The sequence below is a fragment of the Staurois parvus genome, unplaced genomic scaffold, assembly GCF_062004578.1.
Source record: "Staurois parvus isolate SC_StPar_1 unplaced genomic scaffold, SC_StPar_1.0 ptg001888l, whole genome shotgun sequence".
NCBI lineage: Eukaryota > Metazoa > Chordata > Amphibia > Anura > Ranidae > Staurois > Staurois parvus.
In genome coordinates, this window is record NW_028319684.1 from 20,001 (window position 1) to 33,499 (window position 13,499).

Sequence of the window (13,499 nt, forward strand, 5' to 3'; positions counted from 1 at the left end):
ATCAGCCCTGGCACCCCTGTAGCCTCCCTAGTGGTCTGATTATGTCCATATTTCTGTGCTCAAAGCGGTACATTTTTTTGCATGGAAATATGTATTTTTTTTTATTGTAGGCCTGTAATTTTTAGGAATAACTCACTGAAATCTGTCCGAACAAGAGTCTAGTAAACATCCCGGGTATGTTAAAATTTGAAACACGAAATCATAAAATTATAATATAATAAATAATCATAAAAAATAATATAATAATAAATGTAATTCAATAATATAATCAAACCAAAAACACTGAAATGTGAAATAGAGCGCCAAGTTCACACATCGCTGAGCTCAGTCGCAGAATCGTTTTCAGTGTCTGATGACGAATTTCCCCACGAATCATTATCACTCAATTCTGCAAGTGGTTCTGATTTACTATCGCTGTTCTCTAGCCGGTCTAAAACCGCGTCTGACCTAAAGGGACGCTTTTTGGACGCCATGGACGTTTCTCAGTTTCCAGGCAGAAAGAACAGTAAAAATGCAGGCAGGGCGCCGGACAAAGCACTCGGGACACAATGTATGTGAAATGGTTTGATACAGGAATGTTATACTATGTGATTTTAGTGAATTTAGTCAATGTCACTTTTTGACATTTTTAAAATTTCCCGCCAGTTCCGTCCCCCGTACGTCCCGACGTCGCAGGGAATGGAACCCGGAAGACAGATGCCGGCATCGGCCGGAGGACATTGCTGGGGACACTGCAGGAGGGACATCGCGGGAGCGCAGGACAAGGTAAGTGCAAAAGAGATCCCGGAGCAACGCTGCAGTGTATTCCAGAGTGTAGCTCGGGGGGGTTACCGCTTGTGGTGCTAAAACTTTACCCCGAGCTACACTCGGGAATACCGCCAGGGGGGTTAATTGGGTCTGTACCAGGGAGGAAGGAAAAATCAACGATCATGTGACCAATGTGACTGGATGTCCCAGTGATCACATGCTCAAGAGCCAGTCCCACTGGCTACAGATCACTAGTGGGTGCCAAGAGCAGTGCACTCTTGGCACAAAAACATCAGTCGCCCAGTAAAGCACATGTGTGGCATGCGGGCACTAAAGCCCACCCTTTTGCCACTGCGTCTGCTACATTACACAGGCGACAACAGGTAAAAAGTTAAAAACAAACAAGCTTAACTTGTAACCAATAAAGTTTCCAAAAGAAGTCACAAACCATTTACTCACCACTTTGGAATTTTCTTTGTATCGGAAAGCGAGCTGATAGGCTGCAAACACTAAAGGGGGTAACGTGTAGCGTATTCGCTGGTTCCCGCCAGCACCAAAGTGCTTCCGAGCAGTATTCAGGATCTAAAAAAAAAAACATACAAATATTAAGAAAGCTGGCATAATAAGACAGCAAGCATCTGCTGCAATCCTTGACAATTCAGTAATTCGTTGTACCGAGGAACTGGGCTTAGACTGTCAGGGACGGTCATAGAAATACAAATTTAATGAAGGTATGCATGTTCTATAAAGAGAGGACACATCCGAATTTTACCAATGAGGCAATGAAGGTGTGCTACCTACTAGAGCCAGGCTACAGCTGCATTTCTGTGCAGAGAATGAAAGCCGTGATTGGTTGCTATGGGCTTCTGTCCCGTTTCTTTTCTTTGGCTCCAGGCAGGAACGCAATGCAAGATTAGGGCAACAACATGGATAGCACATCACAGTGGTGCTAGAGCAGTGGTCTCAAAACTGTGGCCCGGGGGCCAGATGTGGCCCTTTGCTTGCCTTTACCAGGTCCTTGGGGCACTATTCCACCCACTGATGCAAGGCACTATTCCTACAACTGACACCAATGATGGGGCACTATTCCTACAACTGACACCAATGATGGGACACTATTCCTCCCACTGATACCAATGATGGGACACTATTCCTCCCACTGACACCAATGATGGGACACTATTCCTCCCACTGACACCAATGATGGGGCACTATTCCTCCCACTGACACCAATGATGGGGCACTATTCCTCCCACTGATACCAATGATGGGGCATTATTCCTCCCACTGATACCAATGATGGGGCATTATTCCTCCCACTGACACCAATGATGGGGAACTATTCCTCCCACTGATACCAATGATGGGACACTATTCCTCCCACTGATACCAATGATGGGGCACTATTCCTCCCACTGACACCAATGATGGGGCACTATTCCTCCCACTGACACCAATGATGGGGCACTATTCCTCCTGACACCAATGTTATGGAACTATTCTTCCTACTGTCACCAATGTTATGGAACAATTCCTCTCACTGACACCAATGATGGGGCACTATTCCTCCCACTGACATCAATGATGGGGCACTATTCCTACCACTGACACCAATGATAGGGCACTATTCCTCCCACTGACACCAATGTTATGGAATTATTCTTCCCACTGACACCAATGATGGGGCACTATTCTTCCTACTGATACCAATGTTATGGAACAATTCCTCTCACTGACACCAATGATGGGGCAATATTCCTCCCACTTATACCAATGATAGAGCACTATTTATACCACTGAGACCAATGTTATGGAACTATTCTTCCCACTGACATCAATAATGGGGCACTATTCCTCCCACTGACACCAATGATGGGACAATATTCCTCCCACTGACACCAATGTTATGGAACTGTTCTTCTCACTGACACCAAATGATGGGGCACTATTCCTTTCCCGGATACCATTGGTGGGGCACTATTCCTACAACTGACACCAATGTTATGGAACTATTCTTCTCACCGACACCAAAGATGGGGCACTATTCCTCCTACTTCCACCAACGATGGGGCACTATTCCTCCCACTTCCACCAACGATGGGGCACTATTCCTTTCCCTGATACCAATGATGGGGCACTATTCCAAGAACTGACACCAATGATGGGGCACTATTCCTCCCACTGACACCATTGTTATGAAACTATTCCTCCCACTGACACCAATGATGGGGTGCTATTCCTTTCCCGGATACCAATGATGGGGCACTATTCCTCCCACTGATACCAATGATGGGGCACTATTCCTCCCACTGATACCAATGATGGGGCACTATTCCTCCCACTTACACCAACGATGGGGCACTATTCCTCCCACTTCCACCAACGATGGGGCACTATTCCTCCCACTTCCACCAACGATGGGGCACTATTCCTTTCCCTGATACCAATGATGGGGCACTATTCCAAGAACTGACACCAATGATGGGGGCACTATTCCTCCCACTGACACCATTGTTATGAAACTATTCCTCCCACTGACACCAATGATGGGGTGCTATTCCTTTCCCAGATACCAATGATGGGGCACTATTTCTCCCACTGATACCAATGATGGGGCACTATTCCTCCCACTTACACCAACGATGGGGCACTATTCCTTTCCCTGATACCAATGATGGGGCACTATTCCAAGAACTGACACCAATGATGGGGCACTATTCCTCCCACTGACACCAATGATGGGGCACTATTCCTCCCACTGACACCATTGTTATGAAACTATTCCTCCCACTGACACCAATGATGGGGTGCTATTCCTTTCCCGGATACCAATGATGGGGCGCTATTCCTTTCCCGGATACCAATGATGGGGCACCCTTTTTCCCCCTACTACCAACAATGGATCACTATTCCTCCCACTAATACCAATGACGAGGCATTGTTTATTCCCATTGACAATCGGGGTATTTTCTACTCACACTGGCCACAGTCCGGCCCCCTCAAAGTCTCAAGGACAGTATATCTGCCCTTCATTCGGAAAGTGTGGAGACCCCTGTGCTAGAGGATTAAACCGCCTAATGTAATGCACCCCAGTTCCTTTTCAAGACTTAACACTGATCTGAATGAAAGGGAACTGCAAGTTCTACAACATACCGTCTTGTACACAGCACAGCTAAACGCGGTTACTAAGACACATTAACATTTATCAAATGACTTATTCCAAGATACTGCCAAGAGGTTTTACTGCAGAGAAATTTACAGGTTTTGCTTTTTTTTTTAAAAAGTGAGGCCTAATTGGACAGGTCTAAATAGACGCAGCTCCTGGGAAAGCCAATTATAGCCGCAGATTGCGAAAGCGCGTAGGCTTTCCTTAGAGGTGAGTTATGGAGAAAAGTCTTGAAACCCGGGGAATGGCATTGATATGGTATATGAGATCAGAATACACAAACTTCAAAGAGGTACCCCCAGTTTTTCCATCACGACCAGCACATGAAAAGTACTCATCTGGGCAGTAATAATATCAGATATGGCAGGCCGCTCAAGAGCACATCAAATTGCTACCCATGTACTATATAATTTTCTGTACGAAAAATATGAAACTGCCGAGAGATTAACACAGGAACAAAAGATAACAAATGTACGCAAAATGCAGACTGGATCTGAAATTAAAACTCACATTTACAGCTTGAAAGAAAAAAAAAAATCCTGCTGTGCTGCCAAATGGACTAACCCAAAAATGAAGTGGCTGCTAACACTCAACTATAATCAAGTAGTAAAACCAATGTGTGAAAAAAGATGGCGCTGCGCTACTTCCCTAAAAAAGAGTAAACCTCAATAAAACAATAACACATAAATCAAAAAAACTACTGATAGATGAATGAGTGAACAATGACCTAAAACAGAAAATGAGTGAACAAAATCACATAAAACAGAAAATGAGTGAACAAAATCACATAAAACAGAAAATGAGTGAACAATCACATAAAAAAACAGAAAATGAGTGAACAATGACATACAAAAACAGAAAATGAGTGAACAATGACATACAAAAACAGAAAATGAGTGAACGACATAAAAAAACAGAAAATGAGTGAACAATGACATAAAACAGAAAATGAGTGAACAATCACATACATAAAACAGAAAATGAGTGAACAATGACATACAAAAACAGAAAATGAGTGAACAATGACATATAAAACAGAAAATGAGTGAACAATGACATAAAAAAACAGAAAATGAGTGAACAATGACATACAAAAACAGAAAATGAGTGAACGACATACAAAAACAGAAAATGAGTGAACGACATACAAAAACAGAAAATGAGTGAACAATGACATACAAAAACAGAAAATGAGTGAACGACATACAAAAACAGAAAATGAGTGAACGACATACAAAAACAGAAAATGAGTGAACGACATACAAAAACAGAAAATGAGTGAACAATGACATAAAAAAGAAAATGAGTGAACAATCACATACAAAAACAGAAAATGAGTGAAAAATGACATACAAAAACAGAAAATGAGTGAACAATGACATACAAAAACAGAAAATGAGTGAACAATGACATACAAAAACAGAAAATGAGTGAACGACATAAAAAAACAGAAAATGAGTGAACAATGACATAAAACAGAAAATGAGTGAACAATCACATACATAAAACAGAAAATGAGTGAACAATGACATAAAAAAGAAAATGAGTGAACAATCACATACAAAAACAGAAAATGAGTGAAAAATGACATACAAAAACAGAAAATGAGTGAACAATGACATACAAAAACAGAAAATGAGTGAACAATGACATACAAAAACAGAAAATGAGTGAACGACATAAAAAAACAGAAAATGAGTGAACAATGACATAAAACAGAAAATGAGTGAACAATCACATACATAAAACAGAAAATGAGTGAACAATGACATACAAAAACAGAAAATTAGTGAACGACATACAAAAACAGAAAATGAGTGAACAATGACATAAAAAAACAGAAAATGAGTGAACAATCACATAAAACTGAAAATGAGTGAACAATCACATAAAACTGAAAATGAGTGAACAATCACATAAAACTGAAAATGAGTGAACAATCACATAAAACTGAAAATGAGTGAACAATCACATACACCAAGTAACTAGTGTGCACAATAATATCCACAGGAGTGAAACAAGTGGCAATAAGGAGAAAAATGTGGTCAAAAAGTGAATGCAAAAAAAAAAATCAAATGTCGGTGGATAAATAGCATAAAGATACCATATTAGAAGAACCAAAAGCACTGTCAATGGTGATAAAAAAAAAAGTGGCATAAGAAAATGACAAAAAAATATTAAACGTGGCCAGATAGTGAATAAGAAAAATCATCAAGTGTGCAGTGGATAAATGAGAAAATGTTGTCAAATGGCGATATAAAAAGGTGACATAAAAAAGTGACAACAAACAAAAACGTGGCCAACTGGTAAAAGGACATCAAGTGTTAAGTGAATACAACAAAGCATATAAGAAAAGACAATAGGATCAACGGCGAAAAAAATGGGCGACAAATAAGTCCCAAAAAACAACAGTCACAAAAAAAAACACAGTCCCTATAAAAAAAAAAAAAAAGTCTACCCCCCCTCAAAAACAAAAAAAAAAGAAAGTCCCCCAAACAGAAACAGTCCCAAAAATAAAAAAAAATCCCCAAAAAACAAAAAAAAAGCCCCCCCCCTCCAAAAAAAACCAGTCCTACACCATTTGTTATTTGGGACTGGGGGTGGTATGGGGGGGGGGGGGTGGGAGTGCTTTTAGGAAAGTATACACTGTAAGTAGCTACAAAGAAACTGCAGCAGAATGCCAACACAGATATAACAAGGAATGATAAAAATGTTAAAGCTGAACTCTCGGCTTCATTGAACTTTACACAGTTTGTATGGACCAAGCTGGTACAAACAAACCATTTGCTTGGCCAACAGATGCAGAGTCTCTGATCGCTGCACCTTCAGACATACACAGTACGCAGTTATCTCGCAGCAGGCAGGTAACGTCCCATCCTGGCACAAAATAGAGTCGATCTGAGCGCTGCTCATTCATTCACAGGGAGCTTTGTAGTCTATGAATGAATACAAGGCTTCTTCTGAATGGCTGAAGTGGAGAGGCGGATGGATGATGTCACAATCTCAGATTCAGCCAATCACAGATAGGCCGGATTTTGTTCTGGGAGTGGAACAGAAAGTTCCTAACCCACTGCTAGAACACAAACGGAGCTGAAGATACTTACTGTTCATACAGCGTTCCCAGCTGTTCCATCTGTTCGGCTGCTTTCACATTGGTCCGTTTTTCTTCCACTTTTGCATTAAAAAAAGCGTAAGAAAAACATGTGACCGTGTATTTCTATGGAACTCTTCCCACTAATCCGTTGGGGGTCAGGTGCGGTTTTTAAAATGCTGATTTCTGCATTTTTGGTGCAGTGAAAAAAAATTAATACACAAATAAAATAAAAAGCAAAACTGCACCTCTTCATTGAAATGCATGGAAAATGCAGCAATAACACATCAAAAACACATCAGCGTTACGTTTCTGGTGCGGTTTTTGAATCGCATGTCCTAGAAAAAAAAAAAAGCGCTGAGAATCTCTGTGAAGTAAATCATTTGTTTGTACCAGCTTGGTCCTAACAAACTATTTAAAGTTCACTAAAAATCAGAGATCAGCTTTAAAAACTAATTTTAAAAATTAATATTCGGGAAAAAAAAAAAAACAAAAAAAAAACAAAAACTCCAGACAATTGTGATACACATTGCTTTAGCAAACTAAAAAAAACTCGGGGGTAGAGTTTACATTTACTTTAAAATTTAATTAACGATCTCGAAGAATCAGGTTTTTAAAAAAAAAATCATCCAGCAGATGCTCCATCGCCCGGGTTTCTTTCTGCAATGAAGCTCCTTATTTGCATTATAAAAACTCTGTGGCTGAGACCATCTCTGCAGATCCTTGAGTTAATTCCAAACTCTGATTGATTTCCTACTATGTAAACCAGTCAAGATACCAAGGAGGGCTCTCCTGCAAATGCTAAGCGATTCATTATCTCATTCATTACTTATTTAATTGGTTTGGATTGATAAAACAGCTACCGGCAGGCAACAGGCAAGGATTTCCTGCGAAAACAAGAACGGCCCCTAATTCCCAACCTGCACCCGTTCTGCGCTGGAGACGGTGCTCTAATTAATTCCTGTGTTTTGGTCTCTGTTTCCATTACTTCCTGTTCTGTTTCTTATTAATTCCAGATGTTCAGAATATGCTTCATAAAAGGAGTTCCTTGTCTTCCAAAAAGGGAAACTTTATGTACTTAACAGCAAAGGAAATCCTAGAAAGTAATATGAATATCCACCCATATTCATAACAAATATTAATATCCACCCATATTCATAACAAATATTAAATATCCACCCATATTCATAACAAATATTAATATCCATCCATGTACTGTATATACCTTTCCAACAATCATCTGATAAATTTAACACAGAGTAGATAACAATGAAAAATAAAATAGTATTTCTGTATTCACTGTAAAATTTGTCCATTGAGGGACACCGGAAGTCTTTCAGGTTATATTGCCACCTACAGGAGGACTGGACACTGGCAAACAGAAGAACTGTAGGCCAGCCCAAGGTAGCAGGGAGCGTCAAGTGATACAAAAAAAGGTCAAAACTGTGTGTGGGGGGGGGGGGGGGTGAGCTGATGGAGAAAGTGAAAGTACAGTTGTTATGTGGGGGCAGGATGAGCTTCTCTAACGAGGGTTTTCAGGGATCACCTAAAATTGGACAGAGTAGGAGATAAACAGATTGGGGTAGGGAGTTCCATACGATGGGAGAGGCTCAGGAGAGGTCCTAGAGGCAAGCATGGGAGGAAGTGACAAGGGAGCTAGAGAGCAGGAGGTCTGGGAGGAATGAAGAAAGCGATTTGGTTGGTATTTTGAGACTAGGTTAATGATTTAGCTGGTTGTTGAAAAACAGATTGGGGTAGGGAGTTCCATACGATGGGGAGGTTCAGGAGAGGTCCTACAGGCAAGCATGGGAGGAAGTGACAAGGGAGCTAGAGAGCAGGTGTGGGAGGAATGAAGAAAGCGATTTGGTTGATATTTTGAGACTAGGTTAATGATTTAGCTGATTGCCAAAAAACAGATTGGGATAGGGAGTTCCATACGATGGGAGAGGCTCAGGAGAGGTCCTAGAGGCAAGCATGGGAGGAAGTGACAAGGGAGCTAGAGAGCAGGAATTCTGGGAGGAATGAAGAAAACGATTTGGTTGGTATTTTGAAACTAGGTTAATGATTTAGCTGGTTGTTGAAAAACAGATTGGGGTAGGGAGTTCCATACAATGGGAGAGGTCCTACAGGCAAGCATGGGAGGAAGTGACAAGGGAGCTAGAGAGCAGGTGTGGGAGGAATGAAGAAAATGATTTGGTTGGTATTTTGAGACTAGGTTAATGATTTAGCTGGTTGCAGAGTTGTGGATGGTTTTGAAAGTTGTTAAAGTCCTACTAAGCCCAGGACCCTGCAATGACTATATCTGGTCTCCCACAGCCTAAAGTGCCAGTGAGGGATCCTGGAAGAGGGAGGGATCGGGGCTGCTCTGTGCAAAACCACTGCACAGAGCAGGCTATTATGACATGCATGTTATTTTAAGAAACAAAAAAAAAACTAACCTTTAATACGTCCAAAAGCAGTCCAACTGAGGGGCTGGCAACACAGCAAACAACTGCTAACAGGTACAAGAAAACAAGAGATAATTAGGGAACTGCCCACGAAAAGCTGCATGAAGGATCTTTCGCCTAAAGCTGGCTTCAGACGAAGCCACAAAAGTCCGCCTAGTAGAACCTGGAGAACGTGTGAACAGAAGACCAGGAGGCAGCCTTGCAAACCTGGAATAAAGTTGTTTAGTGTGAAAAAGCCCAAAAGATGCTCAGAAACCTAGGAGCGTGCACCTTGATGTTAAAGGTGGAACCTGATCCTTGAGACTATGAATGATGGTATGTCTGCACCAACTTGAGAAAGTGGAAAAAGCTGCAGCATTCATACGTGGTCCATCTGGAATTACAAAATGGTAAGCCACCACTAAGACTTCTGGCAAATCAGATCTATAAACTTCAGAAGAGGAAAAAGGAAAGTGAACGTCACCTCTGCAGGGTCAGCAAGTAACGGGACGATTTGTGTCATAATATCTCGCATGACTGTGGTAAAAGAACTCAGTCGAAAGAGAGTCGGGCACAGCCACAACAAATGGAGCCAAAGAGGACTCCAAGCTCAGAGAACAACACGACTCCAGGCTGTAGAAGACATGCTGCAAACAGTCCAAGAGCTGATAGTAGAATGTAAGCTGGGCCACCTATACAATGGGACTATCCTCCATTTGCCTAGAATTATTATTATACAGTGTTTATAAAGCGCCAATGGTTTGCTCAGCGCTGTACATTACAATGGGAGACAATACATGAGACAGTACAATAACAATACGATACACAAGGGGTTCGAGGGCCCTGCTCCTTGGAGCTTACATTCTAGGAGGGAGGGGATAGTGGTACAGGAGGAAAAGCTGTGGGGGATAGAGTGGTAGGAAGAGTGAAGGAGATCGGCAATTAGCAGGGGCGGGGTTGGCTTCCCTGAAGGAGGTGGGTTTTCAGGGTGCGCCTAAAGGAGAGGAGAGTAGGTGTTAGTCTGATGGATTGGGGTAGGGAGTTCCAGAGGATGGGTGATGTCCTGGAGGCGGGCATAGGAGGAGGAGAGCAGGGAACAAGAGAGAAGGAGGTCTTGTGAGGAGCAGAGAGTGCGTTTTGGGTGATATTTGGATATTAAGTCGGAGATGTAGTTTGGGGCGGTATTATGGACAACTTTGTACGTCAGTGTAAGCATTTTGAATTTGATAAGTTGGGCAATCGGAAGCCAGTGGAGGGATTGGCAGGTGGCGGAAATGGAGCGGTTGGTAACGTGGATGAGTCTGACTGCCGTATTCAGGATAGACTGAAGCGGGGATAGTCTGTGGTGAGGCAGGCCAGTGAGGAGGGAGTTGCAGTAGTCCAGTCGTGATATGATGATGGAGTGGATGAGTTGTTTAGTGATTTCTGGGATTAGGAATGGGCGTATTTTGGCGATGTTGTGGAGGTGGAGTCTGCATGAGTTTGTTAGCGATTGGACTTGGGACAGGAAGGATAGATTGGAGTCAAGAGTGACACCAAGTACTCTGGCTTGCAGGGTGGGCCTGATGGCCCAGAATCAGACTTGCTGTGACCGCATGACCATATAGGCTCAGGGTAAGAGGCAAGACCTCAGGCATTCACAAAAACCCACTACAGGGTGAATCACATTACAGGGGGCACTCCTAGGGCGGGGACCATCATTACCATGCTAGTGAATACAATAAGGCGGATGTCTGTGATTTATCCACAGCAAGTCTATGAGCATGGATGGCTCTGCTCACTTTCAGTACCTGGGGTTCAACTGGTGGTGGGGAGGAACTACTCGTTCAGTAGAATATATAGTACTTGTTATGATGTACACAAAAAGGTATCAACTGGAACAATGCTAAAATGTAACGTTAAAATGTAAGATCGTATATTTGAATTTTGTGGGAACATAACATTTAAGAGAAGGAAAGATGTAGGCTGCCTTCAAAAGCAGGAGACACCTGGAAGTACCGGCAAGTATGTTTGATGTGAAAGGGATTGCCGTTTCCACTGCTTTTATTTGTGAGTGTAATCATTTCAAATAAAGTACTTTGTTGATTTTAATACCCTACACTTCGGATGTGTTTTCGTTCTACAAGCCGATCCAACTTCAATGAGTGGAGGAGGGTTAAGAGGTGGTTCTTCGGGAACATAACCGGAGGAGGAAAGAAATGCCATTTGTTCCTGAACTGGAGGGCACACTGGATGATGAGCAGGTGCTGGAATTGGGGATGCACGCTGAACATGTTACACCCTAAATATGGGTGTAACATGTTCAGAAATGTGAACTAATCCTTTCAGATGTATTTATAGGTCTTGGGTGCTGAAAGGAGAACCCTGTAATATTGAGAAAATAATACAAAATATATACATCTAAAAAGGGAATATGTAGTCAAATGATTGGCTGTTGCTAGCATAACAATCAACACACAGAGAAGATCGATCAAAGATTCCAGGAAAGCGTGTGATCCAGGGGGTCTCAGATTCCACGTAAATTGGCAGACTGGATAGCTATCCGTTTTCCACGACATGCGGTGGTATAAGCAGGATTCTTTCGACTTTTAAAACAATTTTATAACAATTCGGAATATGGCCCAATTTTCCCCAGCTGGACCTTCTTTTCTTTTTCCCCAAAACCCCCCTAACTGCTGTATTTTTCTGCATAGTGGACGGAAAGAGGAAGTTCTGGGTATGAGGGACACAGAAAGCGCAAATATGGAGTTGTGTTCTTATACAGTGCACAGGGGACACTCATCGAAAATTGCTTCTATTCAATGAAAATGAAGTGCTGTCAGCCGCTCGTGTCCAAAAGATAAACCACCGTTGGAAATGTTACAAGTCTCGGCAGGAGAAAACTTAATCAATGCCTTCCCGCTGGAAGACGAGCGGTGTGAACGGACTGTCGGTGACCTTGTTTAAACTGGAGCGGCAGAAGACAACTGAGAAGTCGATCTCCCCAGGTTTTGTACGGCTTTACATTAAACTTTGCATCGTCACAGGAAAGAGAGGAAGGATGTCTATTACATTATTACATACACAGGAAGGCTGCCAATGGCTGATCATGTACATTGCCAAGACAAGTTCAGGACACAGCAAAATGGTGGCAAAAGTAGCTCTTTAGGCATAACTATTGTATTTACAATAACTGGAAATAATAATCAGAGCTGAAAGAAAAAAAAAAACAAAAAAAAAAAAAACACCTGTACATCAAACACAAATACTACTACAGCTTTGTGACCCTGTCAAGCCCCCAAAAGAAATGTAAATGGGCCATCCCTGCAATAGAAGAGGTAGTATATACTCGCTTCTCTGGCATCCCACAGGCAGCACAGTGGCTAAATGGTTAGCACTTCCGCCTGGCAGTACTGGGGTCGTTGGTTCAAATTCCAACCACGGCACCACCTGCCTGGAGTTTGCATGTTCTCCCTGTGCCTGTGTGGGTTTCATCCGGGTACTACGGTTTTCTACCACACTCCAAAGACATTTTAGGTTAATTGGCTCCTGTCTAAATTGGCTCTAGTATGTGTATGTATGAATGTGAGTTAGGGACCTTAGATTGTACGGCCATTGAGGGTTAGGGACTGATGTGAATGTACAATATATATATATATATATATATATATATATATATATATATATATATATATATGTAAAGTGCTGCATAAATTGACGGCGCTATATAAGTACCTGAAATAAACTAAAAATAAATAAATCCCATGCCTCCTACCTCCCCTTCCTTCCAGTGCTCCATAAAGCTGGCTATACATGGAAAGAATGTCAGCTGATTGAGTGAAAATATGGTGGTTGAACAGAAGTAGATCAGTAGAAGCCAATACAGGTTTATTGATGTACTGCTACCCCCTTATGTGATCGTGTACGAGCCTGGCGAATGGCCACTAGGCCCCAGGCACTGCGTCAAATGAGGAGGTCACATGCTCCCACATAGCGGGGACCATCAGGTATTTTGCAGTGGTTCTGACAGTGCATAAGGGCAGTGCAGGGAAGGTAACTAAGTGTAAAGAACCAGCAAACACAAATGCTC

At 42.1% G+C, this 13,499-nt stretch overlaps 1 protein-coding gene across 1 annotated transcript in view; it reads right to left on the reverse strand.

Annotated features, from left to right (window-relative positions):
- Positions 1 to 13,499, reverse strand: part of LOC149433872 (vacuolar protein sorting-associated protein 35) — a gene marked incomplete at its 3' end in the record, with an annotated part of 93,246 nt that overhangs the window by 14,488 nt on the left and 65,259 nt on the right. The window contains exon 13 of the mRNA XM_089664342.1: positions 1,207 to 1,329. Within this exon, the coding sequence (XP_089520468.1) occupies positions 1,207 to 1,329 (123 nt within the window). The remainder of the gene's footprint in view (positions 1 to 1,206; positions 1,330 to 13,499) is intronic.